Here is a 23,352-nt window from a genome sequence, read left to right as displayed (position 1 = left end):
TTTCGTGCTTAGTATCGGAAGTGATCCCGAACCCCTCTGATTTCTGCGGTTGGAGCTAACCAGGTTTGGGGTGGAATGTGCAGAAGTGCCATGTAGATGACTTTTACTTAAAAGCCTCTTTCCTGTCCCAGTGATGACACCTCAAGGATCTATGGAAGGTTTTTTTTTTTGCTGTGAGAGTTGTTTGCTGTGGCTTGTTTTCCCACAGTCCCTTTGTTTCTCAGAAGATGCACAGACTTAAATTGGCTGATAATTCCCTGCACTTTTGCATTCCCCAAAAATATTCTGTACTGATGGAGAAGTCAGTTGTGCCTGTTGTGGTTACTCGACCCTCTCCATCTTAGAGTCTCACCAGGAAGACGTAAAGCTCTAGCAGTAGACACCATGGGTCTGAGTAGACAACACCATGGAAGCGTGGGAGTTGGGAGTTCATACAGCTGCTGCATGAGGGGACGGAGTGCAATTCAATTTCTAGTGACTAATATTTCACATAAGCTGGTGTACTGTTTCTTCTATGTAAGGACCTTGTAAACTGCTAACAGTCGATTCCCTCTTTTTCTGTTTCTCTGTTCAGCAGGAAGGAACGTCCCAGCTCTCTGAATGTCTTCCCGCTCGCGGATGGCATGGTACGTGGGCAGATAGGGGCCAAGATCGTCCCAACACTGGACCACTGGCACCTGAGTGACCTCGGCCAGCTGCAGTCCAACTCCAGCTACAAGGTTTTATAGACCATCACGGAGCAGGGGTTTCCCACTCTCCCACTGTCAATAGCATCCCATTTTTTCATTAAGATGGAGACCGATCTGTGTCCATAACCCTTTGCAGCCGCTCCCTGCTGTGCATCTGCTCCCTTGGTAGTTATACTGGAGGGGGGAGGAAATCCTTTTGTAGACCTGGCATATGGTACGGGAGGGATTTGACACAGCTCCTCGTGCTTCTTGCCTCAGTGATAATCATCTCCATTACTTGGCTGGCTCCAAATCGAGAGGAATGTGTGGGGAGGCAGTGAAGGATTGAGGGAATGTAAATCTTTCACTTTTTTATAGCTTATTTGGGAGAGGAAATGGTGGACCCTGTCCCCTCTCTCCACCTCTATAAGAGCAGTGCTTTTGCACCTCAGCTGGGACCAGCCATTGGGTTGCACTTGTGCTCCGGTCTTTGTCCTTTTCGACTGATTGCTGTTCTGGCCTTCCTGTCTTCTGTAGAAAGGGCTCCTAATCCTCTCTGGATGCCAAAGTCTTGCACTGTGCTTAAAGGTCTTCAGTTCCTTATGTATCTAGTCATTGCTCTAGACTTGCATTGTCTGCCTTCAGTGCACTTGTCACCTTCAGTGCGCTGCCTTCTGCTCTGCAGCTTGTTAAAAACCACGCAGCATTGCAGCTGTGCTGAAGCAGCTGCATAGTTCTGCCTCTTGCTTGGGGTGGTCTACTCTGCCATTTGGAGACTGATCTAAGCCCAAAGACCCAGATGTTGTACTCTTAGCTGACAGCTCACTGCAGTTGTTTACAGTTTAGACTACACATGTTGGCCCACGTTTCTGATGAGCTGTACCTGTAGAAATATCAAAGTTTTCATGCTCAGGGTCCCACCAAATTCCTCTCTTTGAATAGTGTTCCACAAATGCCTGATGACAGACCCGAGAGCCAGTGGTGCCTCTACCCACTGCAGCTTGCAGTATGTCCACCAGTATCTCATAGAGTTTCTGGTCTGCTTTAAAAGTGATGAAAATTTACTTTCTCTCTGCCTGGAGTTTGTGTTTCATATGTCCCATATAAGGACTGGTCTCCTTTTGAGAAGTTGTAAATCACTAATCCTGTAAAATACATTGAGGCAGTAAAGGCAAAGAGAAGGAAAAAAAGCAAAGAAAAAACCTTACTTCTTATTGTACCCGTTCTGCATGTCTCCAGATTGCATTAATGGTACTTTGGCCTGAGGGACTCTGCAGGAGTGACCTCCTTGATGAGCACAAGAAACTCAGATAAATTCAAACTTTACACGGAAAACAAAGCTTACCTTTTCTAAGATTACTTTTGTAAAGTCGCCAGGCCAAGCACAGCACAAACTGTAGCACTCCATTAGCCTTCTGCCATTATGGAAGCTGGAAATCCAAAAGCACAGTCTTTGGATAGGATGGAGACTGTTCTTGGAACCCAACCCTTGCTGTGGTGTTAGAGGCACAGAAGTTTGGGAAATGTAGCAACTTGTAGAATGCCAGTCTAGTCTTACAGTTGTTTCTGGAAAGCTTTGCCTGGAGTTGGGGGATAGCCATGCCATAGTGCGGTAACGTGATTCGGAATGGTGGAAATGAAGACAGAGCATGAGCGTGTTTCTTCAGACCAGTGCTGTGCCAGCACAACACTGCTGCAAGGACAGACAGCAACCAGAATGCACAGAGAACAGCCCGCTTCTGCTTCTGGAGCCAGTTTATTCCTTGAGATCTCCAGGCAGTGCTGCGCACCATGGCGCGCACATGCCCTCGAGCTCTCCAGCAGACAGGCGTGTGTGGCAGGGGTTAGTTCTTAGAGAAGAGCTGGGAGGACACTGGAGTTAGACCCATCTTCCACAGACTTGCTAAGGCGTGCTTCTTTAAGTGGTACCATTGCAGAACTGGTGAAAGGAGGTGAGTGGATCTCACTGACGACCTAGCGTCTGCATTGCAGGAGCATGCAACAGGGACTCGGAAAAATTGGGAGCTTTGATGTCCAAGTTCAGGTAGCAGAGGGTTACTGACTGGATCTCTTAGTGATTTGGTGGTGTCAGGCAAAAAAATGCATTTCTGGTTACAAGAAGGCTTTGTACAGAGGTAGTGCTGTGCTGCTCCAAACGTGTCTGATGGGTGGTGCTGAGATTTGCATCGGTGCTCGTCAGGGACGCTCGAAGTGGGATGGTGGGTTTAAGGAGGCTAGCCGGGAGGGTGGAGGTAGAGAACTTGGGCTGTGGAAGACTTGGATGGAGTAGTGTGTTACGGAGGATTTCCTAAGAATATGGAGCAAACCTATGAATAATTAAAGGATGTGATTGACTGACTTCCTAGATTTGCAGTTTAGAATGGAGATTTTCCTCCTGCAAGCTTCTTGCACACTCTCTGACTGAAATGCTATTTCTGAAATATTTTGCATGACTGAAATCTCAGCCGTGCTGCTCCTGCACTTCTCACCTCTTCTGCAGCAGCTCTGATATTTCACTGACAGCAACTGCACACACGACTCACCTTCCCAGTATGTATATCCTGACTTTTCCGACTAGTTTTCCTTCTTCATGGGGCCATACTATGGTTAGTCCCTCTATTAAGTGTCCTTGTATACTTATTATTAGTATTTTCTGTTTTAGTTGTTGTTGTAATACTATTTTATTTTTACATTCAGTTGTGCATTTATTTTGCATAATGTTTTGGAGATGAAAGTTCTTAACATTTTTGTTTTTATGTACTATGCTTTCAGTGTTATAACCATACAATTGTGGCTTCTCATGGTGACATATGACTGCTATGAATGTTGGGCCTTTGCAATGCATTTTGGAGGTCACTACTACACATTTGATGTTTAGGAGGTTGACAGGTATGGCTGTAGGTAAGTGGTGGTTGTGGAGAGTATTCTTTGGGTGAGCTATGGGTTATGGAGAATGCCTCCTACGCTGTAGAGGAGAGCTGAACGCTTAGTGGAATACTTAGCATTAATGAAGCACTCGAGACTGTAGAAGAAAGATTCCAGCAAAGATCGATAGAGCTTCTGGGCTGCGAAGAGGAGTGCCTTAGTAGTGTTTACGTGTGGGAGGAGTTTCTCCAATGCAGGCTGGTAGGTTGATAAAGCGTGTTTTCTAGGTAAATATAGAACTCAGATGTATAACCGAAGAGTAAGTGAAAGAGTGTGAGGGGCAGATTATGTCAATATACAAGAAGTTACAGGATATCTCTGATACGAATGTCGCCGTACAGACACTGATGATACAGGGTTTCTGAATGACATCTAGTTCCTAAGAACAAGGAATGACACGTGGTCCCACCTGGATGTCACTTTTACAGTGCTGAGATGTTCATGGACTTCGGTCATACTTACAGACTTAGAGTGGGTACAAGAACATCTCTGAATCCTTTCATCCAACAGAAGTTTTGTTTGAGGAAAGAGGTTTTATGGTCGCACTTTACACTTGATATTCTTTGTTCTTTTATACATTAGAAAGCACAGCAGGCAAACTGCAGTCAAAGTAGTACAAGGTTTACTGGATCATATTTGTTCTCAAAAACCTGGTTTGATTTTTTTTTTTCCTCTTTACATCTTAGGAAAGTAGCTCCTGAAATAGGAATATGAAGTAGAGGTGGGAAGTGTGGTTTTCATGTGCACAAGCCTAAGTGAAAAGTCCCCATCTCAGTTTTGAGTTTAAAATCAGCAAATGTGCAGGGCAATGATTTGAATATCCATGTGGGAATGTGGTTTCTGTTTGGACTGACAATACAGAAACTGTATACAACATGTGGATCCTATTTAATGGTAACGCAGTTTTAAAAAAAAATCTTAATTTCCAATATAAATGCACAGATGCAATGTAAAACCTTTGACTTCCACAGTGCAATGTACAGCAGGGTGTTTTAAGATAAGCATCTAGAGGCCAGTCTAAAGGAATATATTAGTAAGATTCCAGATTAAAAAAAAAAAAAAATGGCTGCAAAGGGTTAAATTACCATTTTTTCAGTCTTCTCTCATCTCATTTGAATTTGTCATGTTACGAAGTTATTATTAGATCAAGAGAACGAGCCTTCCGAATCAGTGAAGTGAAACAGCATCACAGCTCCAAGGCTGAGGCTCAGGGCAGGCTCTGGGCAGAGTCAGGGTCTTCCCAGTGCTTGCCCAGCAGGGAGAGGCAAGGAGCGGGGTTGAAAGCTGGGTCTGGCTGTGCAGATGCTGAATGTCTCCGCGCCCAGTTGCGACTCATTATCCCGGAGCACTCTCAGCGTTCACTTTGCCATCTCCCTGCAGGCAGCGATTAGAGCGGCTGCCGTGAAGGTCGGGGAGATCTCGTTTGGCTCTGGAGGTGATCACAGACGTTACCTGTGAAGCAGTGCTGTTTTAATTGGCAAACCAGGGCCACAGAACAAAATCCTGACAGAATCTTGGAAGCCTCCCTTGTTTTTCAAGAGGCGGTATTACAAGAAATGGGGCTGTAATGTCTGTAAAACTGAGAGCCATTTGTGTGCATTTCACACTGGGAATCCATCTTCTGTGTTAGTTTGTCAGCTTCTGATGGTCTGAATTCTTGGGTCTTGTCCTGTCATTTGGAAGTGGGGACACCACACCTGTTTCTGCTGTGCTGTAGCTGGACCCATGCCTGGCTAGCTTCTGCATAAGGTGGTATGGGGACTTCTACACTAGAAAAGTCAGACCATCCCAGCGTGGTATTATCTGCTTTGCTGCAGTTTAGCATCAAAACCATTTTGCTGTTGTTCTCATCGAGGTTGTGTTGATGGCTTGCAGTAATGGCATCATCCAAGACTTCTAAGAGGCCACTTCAGATCCTTCCCAAGCAATATCCATGTTGCTTTCCAGTCTTGGGAAACACTGGCCTGGCTTACCGCAAGTGCCAAAGCCCTTCAGCTTCCACTGCAGTCAGTGCGGGCTGCAGGGGCTTTTCGCTTACGATGAGGCCACCTTTCCTGAGCTGCATGATGAAGGCATCACGTACTGATGTGTATTGTGAAGAAAATGTTCAGTAGTAAAGGAGGAAGGATGTCAGTCCTTTCACCAGCGGGATTTGCTTGCCGAGTTCAGCACGAGAACTCACTGCTTCGTTGTGGTCGCAGTGCCTAGTGTCACCAGCAAGCGCTGGACGTGTAGCTGGTGCAGTGAGCAAGGCTCATTCTCCGTAATTCTTTAAGGCAGCCATGCACCAACAAATGGGAGATTAATTGAACTGTATAGCTGTGCTTTTCCCTTTTTGTTCTTCCCCCACCCTTGAATTGCCATAGTGCCCCCAAGATGAAATGTCTGAATCTGGGCAGTCCTCAGCAGCTGCCACACCGAGCACCACTGGAACCAAGTCCAACACTCCCACGTCATCTGTGCCCTCTGCTGCCGTCACACCCCTGAATGAGAGCATCCAGCCCATCAGCGAATACAATGGCACGACCAAGAGCAACAAGAGGGCACGAGAAAAGCGGAACAGCCGGAACATGGAAGTCCAGGTCACGCAGGAAATGAGGAATGTCAGCATAGGTATGGAAGCTGGAGCTTGGGTATTTGGTCATTAAAATAATTGACTTACCAGTGCTTGTATCCCTCTGTTGCAGGAAGAGGCTGGGAGACTGGGGGGTAATCAACTGCCTAAGTATAGGATTTGACATAGCCTTACTCAGAAGGGTACGTAAGCGAGGCAGGGCTGGTTGGATGTTAGCAGTTTTCCAGGTATCAGATTTTTCGAGTGTTGGTAATACGAATAGCATCATACAATCATCGAATCTTTTAGATTGGAAAAGACCTTTAAGATCATCAAGTCCTGTTGCTCACCAACTAGGCTGCGGCTCCACGGCAGGTTGTTGCATCTCCCACAGGCAGGAGGAAATGGCCCACCTTTTGTAGGAAGGGCCTAATCCTTAATTAATTACGTAATTACAAATTCGTAGCAGCTGGATGTATATCCATAATGTCCAACCGTTAACCCAGCACTGCCAAGTCCACCACTAACCCACGTCCCTCAGCACCACATCAACATGTCTTTTAAACACCTCCAGCGATGGTGACTCCACCACTTCCCTGGGCAGTCTGTTCGAATACTTGACAACTCTTTAATGAAAAAATTTTTCCTCATATCCAATCTAAACCTCCCCTGGTGCAACTTGAGGCCGTTTCCTCTCATCCTGTCGCTTGTTACTTGGGAGAAGAGCCCGACCCCACCTCGCTACAACCTCCTTTCAGGCAGCTGTAGAGCGATAAGCTCTGCCCTCAGCCTCCTCTTCTCCAGGCTGAACAGCCCCAGTTCCCTCAGCTGCTGCTCACAAGACTTGTGCTCCAGACCCTTCACCAGCTCCATTGCCCGTCTCTGGACACGCTCCAGCCCCTCAGTGTCTTTCTTGTAGTGAGGGGCCCAAAACTGAACACGGTGTTCCAGGTGCAGCCTCACCAGTGCTGAGTGTGGGGGGACAATCACCTCCCTGGTCCTGCTGGCCACACTGCTGCTGATACAAGCCAGGATGCTCTTGGCCCTCTCGGCCACCCGGGCGCACCGCTGGCTCATGTTCAGACGGCTGTTGACCAACACCTCCAGGTCCTTTTCCGCCAGGCAACTTTCCAGCCATCCTTCCCCAAGCCCGTAGCGTTGCAGGGGGTTGTTGTGGCCCAGGTGCCGGACCCAGCACTCAAGACGTGTTGAACCTCATACAGTTGGCCTTGGCCCATGGGTCCAGCCTGTCACCATCCCTCTGCAGAGCCTTCCTAGCCTCGAGCAGATGGACACTCCCGCCCAACTTGTTTTCGTCTGCAAGCTTACTGAGGGTGCGCTTGTCCAGGTCACTGATGAAGATACTAAACAGAACTGGTTCCTATACTGAGCCCTGGGGAACACCACGTCACCGGCCACCAACTGGATTTAACTCTGTTGGGCCTGGCCATCGAGCTGTTTTTGACCTAGTGAAGTGTGCACCTGTCTGAGCTGTGAGCAACCCGTTCTTCCGTGAGAGTGCTGTGGGGAACGGTGACAGAGGCTTAGCCCAGGTAGGTGACATCCACAGCCTTTCCCTCATCGTCTGGCAGGTCACCTTGTCATAGAAGGAGATCAGGTTTCCTAAACCTAGGCTGAGCCTGGCCACCTGGTTGTCTTGTACCTGTTGTGTGGTGGCACTCGTGGTGATCTGCTCCATAACTTTCCCTGGCACCAAGGTCAGACTGACAGGTCTCTAGTTCCCCACATCCTCCTTCCAGCCCTTCTTGTAGATGGGCGTCACATTTGCTAACCTGCTGTCAACTGGGACCTCCCTGGTTAGCCAGGACTGCTGAGAAGTGGTGGAAAGTGGCTTGGTGGGCACTTCCACTAGCTCCCTCAGTGCCCTTGGGTCGATCCCAGCCAGCTCCATAGGCTTGTGTGTGTCTAAGTGGTGCAGCAGGTCGGTAACCATTTCCTCTTGGATTATGGGGGTTTCATTCTGTTCCCTGTCCGTGTCTTCCAGCTCAGGGGCTGGCTACCCTCGGAACAACTGCTCTTACTATTAAAGACCGAGGCAAAGGCACGTTACGTACCGCAGCCTTTTCCTCAGCCTTTGTCACTGTGTTTCCCTCCAGCATCCAGTAAAGGATGGAGATTCTCCTTAGCCCTCCTTTTGTTGTTAATTCACCTTTGTCTCCAGATTTATTCGTAAGTATTTTATATCCGGTTGGTCACATGCCAGATTTGTCAGTCAGCTTAAGTAATTACTTTCTCTTCTATGTATTTATCCTACACCTCGGTGTGTTTAAAAATAGCAATTATATCCAGCTGGTTTTCTCAGCTAAATAAGCTGTTTTCTTCTAGTCTGTTTCTCATACAAGAAACCCTCCTGACTCTTCGGAAGTTACAGTTGTTTTCTCTCCGCTTCCCAGTCCTTCAGTAATTTGAGTTTGTGATTGCTTGTCAGGAAAGCCATCACCTAAGCCTTTAGCACTGTGCTGTTTTAAATAAAGAAAGTGGTGTAATAACGTGATAAAAGCCTCTTTCTGTCCTTTTTAATACTGCTACGCCAGTGTAGTGTCTGAGCAGCTCCCAGCCTGTATTGTCTTTAGACTCACAGCAGCCTTCAGAAATGAGACGTGGTCTGTTTTACAGGTCGTGAACTTATATGCAAAAAACTAGCTGAAGATCATAAGGAAAATCTGTGCAGAAGCATAGGGATGAGCGTAGATCTCAGAGGTTGGCATCTGATCCAGATGATCATCTTTTTTCCTAAGTAATGCAGAAAAAATTCCTCTGCTCTAACATTCGCAAGCTGGTTCCTAACAAATTAAAACTGTAAACCAACATGTAACATCTTTTGTTGTAGCATTTGAATGAGAATTGTCACGACTGAGTCCCATCCTGTATTTATATTAGCAGCTGAGAAGGTCCCAGGGTCACAGATGTCAGTCTGTCAGAAGCTAGTGTGGTTCTTCATAAAAGCACATGGCTTCTGCACAACCAACTGGTAAATTGTGATCTGTTTGGTGGTCCTGGCCAAGGCAAGTCAGTATAAGCATTGGAATCAGAGAAATTAAATACTTATTTTTACAGTTGCTGCTTTCCAGGCTCATTTACCATCAATAGCTTTCTTGGGTCCGAGTCTGCTCTGTTCTGTACCTGTGCAACTCTGAAATCATTATGCGTGTGAAAGCTGCTTTTTCCTTGGTGGAAGTACCATATTGTGGAATCTGCTCAAGGCAGATAGTTGTGTCTTTCCTATGTGCTCTGCATATTCAACCTTTCAGCTATTTCTCACATATGCAAAACCAGCTCTCCGTGCTGAGTGGAAACACAGATACTTGAATTTTAATTATGTATTTTATGCATCTGTAATTCAAATGTCTGTCAGCGATGCACATGCCTTAGAGTTGAACTACCAAAAAAAGATGCTCAAAGGTATTTGCAGAAAAGCTTTGCAGCTTGAAAAAATAAAGAAAAGGAAGCCTCTGTTTCTGTGAGCTTGAGAACCAGTGGTGTATGGATGCCTACTTTGGCAACAGATACACATCGTGCTTTGTCTTCAGATGTGGCATTTATTGCCAGCTGGTGCGCAGTGCCGGCCTAAAAGAATAAAATCAACGCTCAAGTTGTCATGGGCTTTGTATATTTGGCTGCTGAGGCTGTTTGGAAAGGTCAAAAATTTCACATCTAACGTCGTTGAGGGACTAATGTAGTTTGCAAATTAGGTCTTTAATCCGTTAAGAATTTCTTGTGTGAACAGACACTGTGCACGTTGCTTGTTTAGAAGAGGTGCAGGTCTGAGCTCTTGAATCGGTGGTATCAATGTGACTTGACAAGAAGATGAAGTTCCTTATTCTTTAAATAGTGGCTTCAGGCTGTAGATTATAGTGGATTTCATGTATCAGTTTTTAAGTGAAATTTCACTGCGAAGGGTATATAAACCAGTTGTAGAGTTTAGAATTTGTATTGGAAAATTATTTTTATTAAAACTACATAGTGCCAGTTCATAACTACAGTAATCTCTGTGAAGCTATACGGAAAATCACTGTGTCGTCTCTGATCTCAGCTAAAGCTGCGTGGTGACTGAAGCATTTTTACTGACAGACAAAAAGTTTATTTGAAATTTACTGAAATGGTTGAAGTATTTCTGGTTATCACATTTTAATGAGGATCTAGGCCAGTGACCTTGGTGACACTCTAGTATGGTGGGGTGGAGGGGTTGCTTATGGTCTTCCTGCTCTGGCATTGTGAGGGCACCTTCCCAGCTCTGATGCATGGGTGACTCTAGATGACCAGCTACTTTCTGTTCCTGTTTTAAGACTTTGGAAACAACACCCTGAAGTTTGAAACCTTGATATTCAAAGCTGCAGAAGTCTCTTCAAGGAACACCATCCTGTAAAAGTCCTGATTTTACAGATCATATGTATTGTCTTACCTAGGAATGGGCAGCAGTGATGAGTGGTCTGATGTTCAGGACATCATAGACTCTACCCCAGAGCTGGATATGTGTCAAGACCCCCGCCTGGAGCGCACTGGTAACAGGTATTGATTGTCACTTTGCATTGTGTGCTCTTCCGCTTGATTTTGTGAGGAGTGAGGAACGAATGCTGTGACTCACACTGAGTTCAAGATGCAGCTGTTTAAGAAAGTTCGTACATTCTGCCTGGTATGAATATGAGGGGTCCTGACCTTCCTGGGGTTCTCCAGAGAAGGCAGATGTCTGCTGGCAATCTGCAGAAGGATCTGTCCAGCTGACACAGAACTGGGCTTGTTTGCCTGGCTGGGTCAGGGAGGACGAAGAGATGGAGCAGCTAAAGGTTTAAGACAGGCACGGGGGACATGGGCTTAAGCCCATGGCAAGAGGGAAAAGATGCATTTGTCTAATAAGAGATCAGTTCTAAATTCCGTTTTAAAACCTCAAGCTTTTTTCAGGTTTAATTTTTTCAAGTGTTTGAAGAGCAGGAGCAGAGCAGCTCCACGAGGGAGGACAAGCAGGAGTAACCCCAGTGATCCCAGTCCCGCAGGTTCCGAGCAGAGAGGTCAGAGCACTGACAAAGAGCTCCACCAGCAGCCCCAGGCGAGGCCAGGGGATGGATTAGGTCCTGGTGCTACTCACAAGTGGCAGGAGACAGGGCTAAAGACACATACACCTACGGTGTAGCTCAGGCACAGGCCTGAGGCTAAAGGGAGCCCTTGGACCAGTGTGTGGGTGCAGGTCCCAGGGGAGGCTGGTCAGAGCAATTTTGACCCACCAGTGCACTCAGGACCTCAACAGAGTCCTCTGAGTTTGCAGACTTTTACTGAACTACTCTGCTGCTATGGTTCCTATCTGTCACCTCTTCTGTTTTAATCCTGTTTAGCTCCTTAAAGTCTATTAACTTTGGCACCATATTTCTGAGGCATGTATTAGTCTGGAATTGCTAGTCCTGGGTGCCATGATTCATTTTTGCTAAGGTCTGGTGGTTGATTTTACAGGGTTCATTGATTTTTACCCTTGTTCAGTGGGTAATTTGGCACTACACCAGCAAAAATAACCCCGTAGCTCCTACAGGTATGCAGAATACCCTGACAAAATTATGGCAAAATTTTCTCAGTCCAGATCTGGACCGGATTGCCTCTGTTGAGCACCCTCATGGAGAAGGGTGTGAGCAGCAATGACAGGTACGCTCGCCAGCTCTGAAAACACATGCAGTTAAGCTCCTCTCGGAATATGTACTTGAACAATTTTTAGGGTCAGGTGCAGGAGCAATCTAGGTAGCCAAAACAGCTCTGTGTGAGCAAGACAAAAGTGACTGATGAGGTCAGATCAAAAATTGGTCAAACCCAAGGAAAAGAAGGGAACAGAGAGGATTGCTGCACTGAGAGCTCTTCAGGCAGTGACCTCTGATCCAAGCAGTGAGACTGAAAGCTACAGGAAACAGAAGCGAACTCTGGAGCTGCTGAACCATATGCTTGTTGCCTTGAAAGCAGAATGCTTTTGAGACACGTGCAGCTTCTGAAAGTTGAGTACTGAGGAGGTAGGTTCAAGCTGAATTAGATCTTCAGGTCACAGGCTGAGTACTGCTTGCTTCTTGTCACTTGTGCTGTCCATTAGCCCACATGTACTGATTAATTCTGGTGCCATTAATTAAGTCATGGCACCCATTTGTAACTCCTCAGCGCCCTCAGATGTCTAGATAGCTGTGATGTTTCTGTAATTGAAAAAAAACCCACAATTTTTTTTTGCCTTTGCAATGTGCTGTAACTGCAGTATCAGAGGCAGCTACCCCACCCCATTTGTAACCTCCAGGATTGATCACCAAGGTTTGATTTATCTAAGAATGAAGCCATGCAACTTGAGATAATCTTCAGTGGTGCTGACATTTCTGTTAGACTGCTGGAAAAACTGCATGGTGTCTCTTCGTGCTGACTGATTCCCCTCGTACAAGGCAGGGAACTTAGAAATGCTTATATCCACATTCAGACTGTAGTTTAGAGAGAATCCCAGAGGCTGCCTCACCTTCACCTCCCGTAACAGCCATTGTCAGTTTGAGCCATGAGTGTGTCACAAAAGGCAAGGAGATTCCTGATGGTACCATGTCACCAAGAGGTGGACGCGTGCTCCGTGTGATGCGATTAGGAAGCATTAACTTCGATGTACCTTAACGGCGATACATTTTGCTGACACGTGAAGCAGCATTTCGGTGCATAGACTCACCCAAAGAGGAGACTAACCCTTGAACAAAGAAGGCTATTGCTGTTTTCACCATTTGAATCCTCATCTGATCTTACTGCTATCTAAGTTGCCATCTAAGTGGATAGAAGTGTGGGAATCCTTGCGGAGTCTGGAAAGTCAGAGCTGAGAGCTCCTGCGAGTTGAAATTTTTCTGTCAAATATTGAATAGTCATTGACTATATGTTTAAAAGGAAGTCAGCTGGGCGAGCTGTGAGTGTGATAGGTACTCGACCTTGATATGGGGAGCAAAACGTACTTTTTTGTTAACTCAGTGTGTTCCCTGAACCAGCCCATGGGAACAGTTGGAATGCGCTCTCAGGGTTTTGATCGCAATAGTCTGGGATGCTCAGAATTGCAGAGAGAAATGTTCTAGCTTAAATATCACCAAGTAACAAGACTCCTTGTGGTTTTTTTTTTCCTCCCAACAACAGCCCAACACAGGGGATTGTGAACAAAGCATTTGGCATCAACACAGACTCTCTGTATCATGAACTTTCCACAGCAGGGTCTGAAGTTATCGGAGATGTTGATGAAGGAGCAGATCTGCTAGGTAAAAACTTGTTTATAACTATTCTGTTTCTCTGATACAATGACAACTATATTAAGCTTCTAGAAGCACTTAAATTATCTCTTTTTTCCAGAACTTGGATGTTTAGCTTTTCAAAAAATGGCATAGAAATTGAGACATTATGTGACTGAAATATGTACCTGCACTACAGTAATGCTTACTTAGAGAACAGCTCAAACTGTTGGGTAACTTCTGTTTGGGTTTTCTTTATGTGCATAAGTTATTTTTCTGTAGGATTCTCCTACACAAACAGTTCAAAGCAAAACGTGCTCCTTCTACTTCCTCGCCCGAATTTCCTCTCCTAGTAATTTTACACACTAGCAGTTTCACTTGGAATAAAGAGTTTGTTTGAAATTTGCAAGAAAGTAACTCCTTTTGTTAAGTTTTTGAAGGTTAAATCAAGGGGAAGTACTGTGGTCTGTATTGCAGTTTTTACCCATTTCTAGTCAGTCTAAGAGAGGTAGTAATTCACTTTTTAGGCTGATTCTGGAGGAGCTGGTAATACCTGAAGTCTCGTTATATTCCATATTCCTGACTAGGACTTTGGAGGAATCAGAGAAGCAGCTTTGCCTCAGGTAGCCGTCTGAGCCCTGGCCATACTTTTTGGTGTGGGACTCTTGAGTATCTAGACCTTAATTCATGACAGAATTTTTGCATGTTCGTAAGTCCTGCTGACTGTTTTCCTCAATCAGGACAATATGAGTGGTCTTCAGATACGTGGACATGGGCTCACATTCCATTTTACTGCTGGATTTAAGAAGCCCTAGGAGACCTGAGGATTCCAAAAATATGCCTTTTATTTTATGCATTTAGTAGCACGTGATCTGATCTGAAAGTGTACATTTCCTTTCTGGTGATTACTGATATAAGAGCTGCTTATGGATAATCTTGTAAGTTTGGTTCTGTCCACAACAGGATGAGCTGGATTCTGTCACAGGTTTTCAGCCGCTCACCTTTGCAGAAATTAAATTAGGAAGATACTTGTATTACCTGCGAGTAGAGTCTTGTATCAGGACCCTCTAAAAAGGTGTGTTTCTGCAGAGAGGATAGATTTTGCCCTATTCACCAAAGACTTAACCATGAAGATGTGGACTGAAGACTGGAAAGGAGGTTAATGCAATACTTCTTGCTTTATCCAAGACAAAAATCTGTGAAATTGTTGCTATTATAGGCAATAGTGTGACTGGAATGCAAGAACAAGATCCAGTCTATCAATAATCAGAACACTTGCAATACCTTTTTGACGTGGATAGGGATTTTCTTTCTGTAGAAGCATGGTACTAGCCCTGCGACATGCAAGAGAGCGCTCATGTGGGTCGATGACCATTGCTTGAAGTGTTAAAACATTTATTGTTTCGCCTCCAACTCAAGATTGCCGGAAGAAAAAATCTACAGAAAAGTCAATATGAAAGCACAGGCTTTCTCTGCCTGCATCTGGAGCCAGTGTGGGCAGATGCTTACAAAATTAAGAATTTAGACGGGAAAGCAAGATCTTCAGGTTTGAGAATTACCTGGGTGTTAGCAGCCATTGCAGAAGGACTGAGACTCCTGCTTAAAGTGAAGATGACAGTAGGGACTACATGTGACAGTTGAAACTTCATCTCCCTGCTGTGGAATGAGTTTTAGTTAGCCAGCCCCATATGTTCCTGGGAACTCTCTTCCTAGCAGAATCAAAGCATTACAAATTCTGACAATCTTGCCATTGTCAATCTATATTATCTTGGTCCTCAGGTGCTTCCTGACCTAGGAGGGCGTGTATGGATATGGCTGTCTTCCACTAATCACTGTGCCGACTGCTGCTTTCCTTCTCTCCCCAGAATGGCTGGGGCGTCAGAGATTGTCACCTCCTAAGAGTTACTGTTCAGGAAAATTATTTGCTTGGTGCATGAACTGCTTCAGACAACCCGTTTGTCACTTCTTGAAGCCTGCGTTCTGGGAATCCGCTTCCCCTGTGGATTACCCTGTAGTCCGACCCAGTGATCAGTGAGAGATGCAGACTCCTGTTTACGAAGGGCCAAAGATTTTAGTTGCCCAAACCTTGCAAGATTGATGACCACAGTTTCAGTTAAAGGTGTGTCACCTCCTCAAGTAATAAGGCTGCTTGAAGACCAGCGATCGATTTTGGGTTGTGAGCCATCTGTTGTTGGGCCATTACCACTTGTAATAAGAATGCACAGAGGCTCCGTTGAACAGTGCCCGTGTAAGTGTGGCTTGTGAGGAGTACGTTTCTGTGCTGGGACAATTTTCTGGTTCGAGCAGAGCAGCAAAGCTCTTGCAGGTGATAGCACAGCAGGCTAGCAGAATAGGAAGGCTTCTTCTGGTTCCTTTTCAAACCTGAGAGATGGACTGTGATGAAATCAGATAGTTCTATGCGTTTCCTGTGAAAAATGTTAATCTAGTTAATGCTTTGTTGAGTTCTGACTACTGACTCTGGCCACATACAAGTGTTCTTTAAAGTGAACACACACGGTGCCAGGAATGTACGAAGAAATAAGATGTGTACTCTTCTTTTTTTTTTTTGGCTTTGCACAATAAAAAGCACTAAGAAAGTCTGGTAAAGGTGGAAACAAAAGGCCAGATCTTAGTACTGACAAAGCTGTCAGCATCATTCAAAATTTTGCCTTTTTTGTTAGATAAATCATTCTCTCTTCTTGCAGTACCTTTGGGTGCCCCAGAAGAAATTGTGCTTTACGGATGTGATGTAAGAAACAAGATTCACAAGCTGAAAGAGTTCTCTCTCTTTCTGAGTCATGTTTGGCGCTCGCTTCTCTCTGTAAATCAAAAGAATTAATGAAGTTTACCCCACCTAAGTGGAATTTGAATACTTCCTCTAGTCTCTTTCAAAACTTGGCAATCAATCTTCCAATAATATTCTCTTCTTTTGGACTCCATTTCTTGAAGAGAGAGAAATCTCATTAAAGAGGACTTCAAAACAGAAGGATCTTACAGAAATTACCCGTGAGCAGCAGCTGGCAGGCAGGTCTGTTTCTTGAATGGAAAATCTCAGTCATTCCTTCTGGATATCTGCAAAGCGACCAACATCTCTTGGTACAAAATGGGCACTCTTCATGGCAATTTTTGAATATAAAATAATAAAAAAAAATGTTTTTTTCCCCCCTGCCTCTAATACTACTTTACATACATGAGCTTGTATAGGAATTATTCTGGAGAAAAATGCGGAGTGAGAACAGTTATTTACTAGTGGTAATCGTAGACCGAATTCCTTCCTTTCACACTGCAGCCTTAGGAACACGAGGTGTCTGTTTTCCCACATGCTCACTTGGTAATCGCAGGTTCTGCCTCCCAGTTCTGGGTAGGCTCCCCCTTCTCCCATCTCCCTCTCCCTGCTCTTCCCTATCCCGAGAGTTTCTGGACACGAAGGAGCACTAGCAGTTTGGTTGTGCGCTACGGGCAGGTCCTAACTTTCCGTTTTAGGATGCTCAGCTGTGTTTGCTTTGGAGATTAAAACCTCCCTTCAAATAGCAGGGGTTTGTGGTGAAGACAGAAGTGCAGCCGTGCTCGCGGTAAGTTTGCGTGTAGCTTTTTATACAGAAGTTGAAATGGGATTATCAAACTGAGTGCCAGCACTGCACTGTAAAAAATTTAAAAAAAAAGGGTTTTAAATGCAACTTCTTGTCTTTTGCAAGTTGAAGTATCACTGAAGAGCACATTTATTATCAGAAGAGCGAGTTGCTAAAATCACAAGGGGAGGGGAGATGAGAAGGTAGTGAGAGGTAGCTGTTGTGCATTTAGTGGTACATGACTAAATAAAGAAAAAATAAAAGCTTATCCAGTCCAAGAAGACACGATTGCCTGAGATTTATGTCTGGAAAACTGAGGGTAGCTCAGGCATGTGGTTGCAATTGTACCACGGGTTGCCTTCCCTTGATTTTTTTTATGTCCTGTATGTAGAGTCACGCCATCTACAGTCATGGCAGATCCTGTCCTTACTATTTCATGCCTTTTGACATTGAAATGGCTGAATCATTGTTAATTTTTTTTGAACAAAATTTTTATTTTGTTAGTTTCAGTCACTGATTGATCCTTTTTTTCACTTCCTTTTTTCCCTTGTCTCTCTGTGCTTCGCTGGACATGGCCCATAGGGGAGTTCTCAGGTGTGTATCTCCGCTGCTCAGTTTCCTTTCTCGTTTCTTTTTTCCTTGTTGAGGTCGAATGACGTGGTATACACGTGTGATACTCCCCTGCTCTTGTCCAAACACGGTTGGCTTTGCGGACCTCTCCCACCTTCGCCTCGCTTGGTTGCCTTGTGCCGGTGGTGCCCGCCGGTGGTCCCCGGGCGGCGGGACACCCCGCGCTGTGCTCACGTGCCTGCTGCCTTCCAATAAGCTTTTGTGTGGCTCTCTGCAGGGCTGCTCCACCGTGTTGCACTGGCCTGTCACTCAAGGTCCAGGGGTCAAAGTGCTGCTTTTTTCTGGCAGGACGGGTGCCGTGCTCGGAGCAGAGCCGGGCGGGCACAGGACGGAGTCAGGGTCCCGCTCTCCTCTCAGCAGACCACGCTGTGAGGGATCCCTCCATGGGCACGATGGCCACTGTGGGTTGGTTGATCCATAGTGGCCCTCCTCTGGAATAGCTGTAGTGACATTATAGACGTTTCTTGATGGATTAGATTGCCAAAGCCTCTGTCTTTTGTTAAAGCTTTGCCTTTCTGGCAGGAGTGGAAGCGATAGCTCTATCTTTTGTTTCGGTGAAGGAGGTTCCCTGCCTTACGGCCACGCTCTGTCGTCAGAAGGTTTGCACCTTTCCGTAGAATGCACTGAGGCCCTGATGCAAGGTCAGATGAAGTCAAGGGGATCTCTTGATTTCAGTGCAAACTGGATGAAGTTTCCCTTGTCATAGCAGCGGATGACTTAGGCAGACGCGATGGCGTAATGCTGTGCGGCGATGAGCTCTGTCCCGTTCCTTTGCCCAGCACCTCTTGGTGTTGGCTCCGTCACCTTACCGAAGAAAGGGATGGCGTCATCCTTTCTTTTAGTTCAAACTGCTTTTTACTGTAAGCCCATTTTTTTGTGGTCCTTCCTCAGAAAACCTCCTGCTGAAGCTGAGTTGGAGCTTGCCACAGTGCGAAGGTGGCTTTAGGCGTGTGCTAAAAGACCAAACGAGAGCTTTGATGTCCACCCCCCCATTTCGTTTTTCCCCCTTCCCTCACCCTATTCATAATGTCTGTTGAACTACCTTTTTGTGGGGATGGGAGACCCAAAGACACGTAGTCCAGGGGAGATTATGAAGGTGGAAGAAACAGTTGAGGTCATCTCGAGCTTGTGGTGACCTCTGAGCTGTAAGTCCCTGTTAGACCAGGCTGCAGCAGGACAAGGTACAGATTAGTTACTGCTGAGCATCACCTGTACTGGCACCACTCACAGATGTGCACATGCTGATGAGCTGCTCTGTTTGCTATTTACAGACTGGTACTTAATGGCTGCTTTTTTTCTCTTCCTTTCTTCCCCTTTGTCCCCATCTCTTTCTGTTCCCTTTCTCGTATGGGATGGCTCTCATAGTACGGGATGATTTCTTTGGTAAGGCGAAGGCCTTTTTTCTTTTTTTTTTCTTTCTTTTTTTTTTAATGTGCATTTTTTTCTAAATTTTTCCATTCACTCAACATCCCTCCATATGTCTTGCATTCCTTTGGTTTGTTGTGGGTTTTTTTTTGTGATGGTGGTATCACCTCTCAAGAAGCAGGACGCAGCTGGTCAGTAGTGGTGGTTTGAGGATTCTCCTCTGTCTCTTGTAGTTGATTATCCACTTTGATGCTTCACACTGTTTGCCTGGGTATGGGAGGTGGACAGTGTAGGCTGGGCTCTGTTAGACAGGGCTCTGTCCAGACCTCTCTTCCCTTTGCTCCGCACCACAAAAAGGTGAAGAGATCTCCTTTTAGTCACTCCACAGTGGTACTTTTTTCCCATGAGCAGGACTTTCCCTTACAACCTGCATAAGTGTCAGTTCTGTGGCTCTGGGTTGGCCTCATCCGTTTCTTTATTGCAAGACCAGCCTTTCATACCTCTCGCTGGTTGAAGCATTGGGCTGAGACTGTCACACACAAATAAGGTAGAAGCTATGGAGAGGACACTGATGGTTGAGACGCTGTATCATAAAATCATAGAATGGTTTGGGTTGGAAGGGACCTTAAAGATCATCCAGTTCCAACCCCCCTGCCATGGGTAGGGACACCATCCACTACACTGTATGGCTTTTAGTTCTGGCATGATAGCTCACCCTCTTCACCAGAGTTCCTTTCTGTCCCCAAAACAGTCGCAGAGAGGGATAGATGACTCAAGGGTGGGAAGGAAAAAGATTTAGTAAAAAAAACCCTGGAGGTGAACTCTTTTCACTCAATGTCCCTCAGCACCTTTAATGTCCTTGTGCCATTTTAATGACTTACTGGCTAAATATTTGTTTGATCATTTGTAAGATCACTAAAAAGGAACAAGAAAATGATTGAATAAACAGATGACTTCTTAGTCTTCCAATCAACATATGGCATGCCACAAAAGAAAGGGCTATAGGTCCTTCACCTCACCAAACCAAAAATATACTTCAGTTAACACTGAGTGTTAGACACAGTTAGTGTCTCTAACTTTTTTACCGTTTGCAATATTCTTTGACACAGCATCCAAAGAACACATTGCCTGAAACATCAAAGTGATTAATTATCTGTCTGCTAATTTTTCAAAAGTTATTTGAAAATGCTGCTTCTTACTCATTCTTGCTGGGAATTTGCTTTTGCTATCATAAATTCATCCCATTTAACTGTGGGAAGAGGATCTGTATGTTGGAGTGTTGTGATGTGTTCTCACTTCTTGTATGCTACCATGTTTCTCTAACTTCCATGTACTTCAAGTCTGTGTTGTTTTTGTTTTATTGCAAATATTAATTAATCAGCAAATAACAGATCATGAAAACTGTTGATGTCTTTGCGGTAAAGGAAGAGGTAGTTCAGAGGGCAGGACAAGGAGCACTTCAACACAAACACTGATGGTTGTGAGACTTCTTCATGCTCTGGGACCTGTGGTGAGAAATGAGCTGCAACTCTCAGCACTTCCCCTGACAGGGAGAGGTTTCTTTTGCCTTTAGTTCTCAGTCGGCGGCTGTTCCCTGCTGTAAGGTAGAAGCTGACCTTGGGAGCCAGCAAGTTTCCTGGCAGCAGGAAACAATCCAGATGTACTTTTGGTCCCTAAATTCCTTTCAGTTTGGTTTTATGAAATGCTGAATTCGACCTTCACTCTTAGCCCCAGATTTTTCAAAGTGCTTGCAGCCCAGTCTGCATATGGCAGTCATCGTATGTTGACTCCCAAGTGCAAGTGCAGTGTGTCTGACGTAGATGTTTTCTTGAGTGTGAGTCTTAAGTGATGGGACTGATACTTCAGATTTTAAACATCTGTGAGAAAACTGTTAAGGGCAGATAGAGAAATGGACAATCTAAAGTCCTGTTAAAATTGCTCTGGCAGAAGACTGATAATGGGAAGCCTTTCATGTGCATGAAACTGGTCACAGCCGTGATCTCAAATCTGTACTGAGAAACAGAAAATTTGGCTTGTACTAAGAAAGAAAGAAAATCACCGATACGCTGATCTGGCCAGCAGTTTGGACAGTGTTGTGCTGTCCTCTGTGAAAAACCCGTGAACCTCTACCTTCTTTCTGTATGAGTGATGATGAAAAATGGTCGCAATAGCTCATGCGTGAACCAGGAGTTACTGACGTGACTTCCCCTAGCTGATGTTAGTGAAGCTCTCCTCTCTCTCCTTCTCGAGGGAATCTGGGAACATTAGGTCTGCATTTGGGCTCTTTACGGAAGGACACATGGGTGTCTTTGCTTGTGCTGCATGGTCTTCAGCAAGAGGCACTCGGCTCTCCACAGCAGGACACAGAAGCCTAGGGAAGCCTAACAAAAGTGATTTCTCTTCCTTAACCATGAGTCAGGCAGTGCCGTGCAAGCTTCGTATTTCTAGGAAAGCAGGTGAAAACTGCCTGGCCTTTCTTTTCAGGAATGGGCAAAGAAGTGGGGAATCTGCTGTTGGAGAACTCGCAGCTCCTGGAGACCAAGTAAGGAACCGTTGCGTGCTCTGAACTGCCTGCCTGGTCATAAATGAGGTGTTGTCTGGAAGTAGGGCTTGGCCAGAACTCCTGTCTCACAGGAGTTCATTAACATGTTCTCTTGAATACTTGTCGTTCCTTCAGTTGTGGAAGAGGAATTGCTCTTCTGAGCAACTTTCCTGTTTCCTTTCTGCAGGCACTTGGGTGAAGTCTCTGGGCATGTGCTGGTAGGGTCTGATCCCAGCTGAAATCACTGGCAAGCTTTTGATTAACCTCAGTGCAAACCTAGATGTGGGTCTGAGCCTCCGTGAGGATATTGCTGTTCATAAGGTTTTATTTGCAAGGGTTGCTATTTGGAAAGAAAATTTTCTTGCTATTGAGGAGAGTTTTCAAAGATTTAATGGTAAAGGAGAAGCAGATAATGTAATTTTTTGATTAATTATTTAATTTATTTTTATTAATTATTTTTTGAGAAAAGCTGGCAGGCTAGATACTAAAGCTAAGCAGCTAGGAAGGGGAAGGCAAAGTACTCTCAGGAGAGAGTTGGAGAACTTACTATGATAGGAAGCTGCTGGTTTTAAAGATTTTAAGATATTTCAGAGCTGATTGGAAATTCTTATTTATATCACCATCATCCACGATTATCCGCAATTACAGATAATAGCGGTTCTGAAAGACGTGTTTCAGATCCTCATTCTGTTAAAAATAGATTTGAACTGTATGCAGGTGGTAGGTTACCCTACACCTATTTTCTGCAGTATTCTGCTGGCTTCTTAAGGAGATGTTGGTTTGTTAGTCAGGATACAGGACTGGACAAACCTCATCCTGACCAATTATGGTAATTTCTGTGTTCTTCTGCAGCTCTTTCTTGCCAAAATTTACTTTTCAATGAGTTGTGGCTGGATTGAGTTGTTTAAATACACTCATTCAAACTCTCCTTGTAGTGCCTGTGGCTTTAGGTACAGGTCTCTCTTATGGGCAGCTACTGGATTTGGGCATTTTTGTTTATTATCCCTTTCGCACCTTTAAGAAATGCTTTGAACGTTGTGAAGAATGATTTGATTGCCAAGGTGGACCAACTGTCTGGAGAGCAAGAAGTGCTGAAGGGAGAGCTTGAAGCAACAAAGCAGGCCAAAGCCAAAATGGAAACCAGAGTCAAGGAGCTGGAGGAAGAGCTGAAAAGGTGAGTGATTCCCACCCTGCCCCAGGGGGCTGGGGGGACATGAGTGATAAACCCACCTCTGTTTCCCTCATGGAAGTTAGCACTGGAATTCAGAGGGACCTTACAGAGCACTTCAAGGCTGATGGTAGGTGGCTGGCATATTTGTAGTGTTACCGTGTTTTTATTTGCTTGAAATGGATTATTGAACCTTAAAAAACCCGCAGAATTTTCCTCCCCAGGACTACGATTCTGTAGCAGCAACTGCAAATCCAGGTTCTCTGGAGTGAAGCATTCAGAATTTCAATTTGCAAAAAAAAAGAGAGTTTCAAAACGAGTGATTTTGAAGGAAACTATCAAGAGCTTGATCCTCACTGCAGCCAAGAGGGCTAATACAGATTCCCACAAACAATATTTAGATGCCAGTATTGTTAATTGTTTTGTCGCTTGTGTTAAGAATGAGAAGAAGAGGCAGAAGGGATTTTAAAGTCCTATGCAGGTAGCATTTGGAGAGATCTCTCTTCTTCTTTTCCACTCAAACTAGAGGAGCTGAAGGCTGGATGCCTAGCAAAGCCTGTGATGATGTCACATCCTTAACACTGAAGATGGCCCCCAGGACTCAAAGCAGCATAATCACATTTGGACTAGCCGTCCATTGCACTGTGGTTTCCCAGTTCAGAGGACAGTGTTTATTTTGCAGCTGGAATCTGGGAGGTTGCCTCTGTC

The 23,352-nt window shown here is 45.1% G+C and overlaps 1 protein-coding gene across 1 annotated transcript in view; it reads left to right on the top strand.

The window, feature by feature from the left end:
- MAPK8IP3 (mitogen-activated protein kinase 8 interacting protein 3) overlaps positions 1-23,352 on the top strand; it is a 76,500-nt gene that overhangs the window by 32,539 nt on the left and 20,609 nt on the right. The window contains exons 6-13 of the mRNA XM_086622535.1: positions 575-719; positions 5,960-6,206; positions 10,575-10,677; positions 13,282-13,400; positions 17,522-17,533; positions 18,935-18,952; positions 21,419-21,476; positions 22,498-22,650. Coding sequence (XP_086478661.1) covers positions 575-719; positions 5,960-6,206; positions 10,575-10,677; positions 13,282-13,400; positions 17,522-17,533; positions 18,935-18,952; positions 21,419-21,476; positions 22,498-22,650 — 855 coding nt within the window. The remainder of the gene's footprint in view (positions 1-574; positions 720-5,959; positions 6,207-10,574; positions 10,678-13,281; positions 13,401-17,521; positions 17,534-18,934; positions 18,953-21,418; positions 21,477-22,497; positions 22,651-23,352) is intronic.

Source organism: Tauraco erythrolophus, chromosome 17 (assembly GCF_009769465.1).
Source record: "Tauraco erythrolophus isolate bTauEry1 chromosome 17, bTauEry1.pri, whole genome shotgun sequence".
In the NCBI taxonomy this organism is placed as follows: domain Eukaryota; kingdom Metazoa; phylum Chordata; class Aves; order Musophagiformes; family Musophagidae; genus Tauraco; species Tauraco erythrolophus.
Note: the sequence above shows the minus strand (reverse complement) of the source record. Positions and strands in the feature narration are given on the sequence as shown.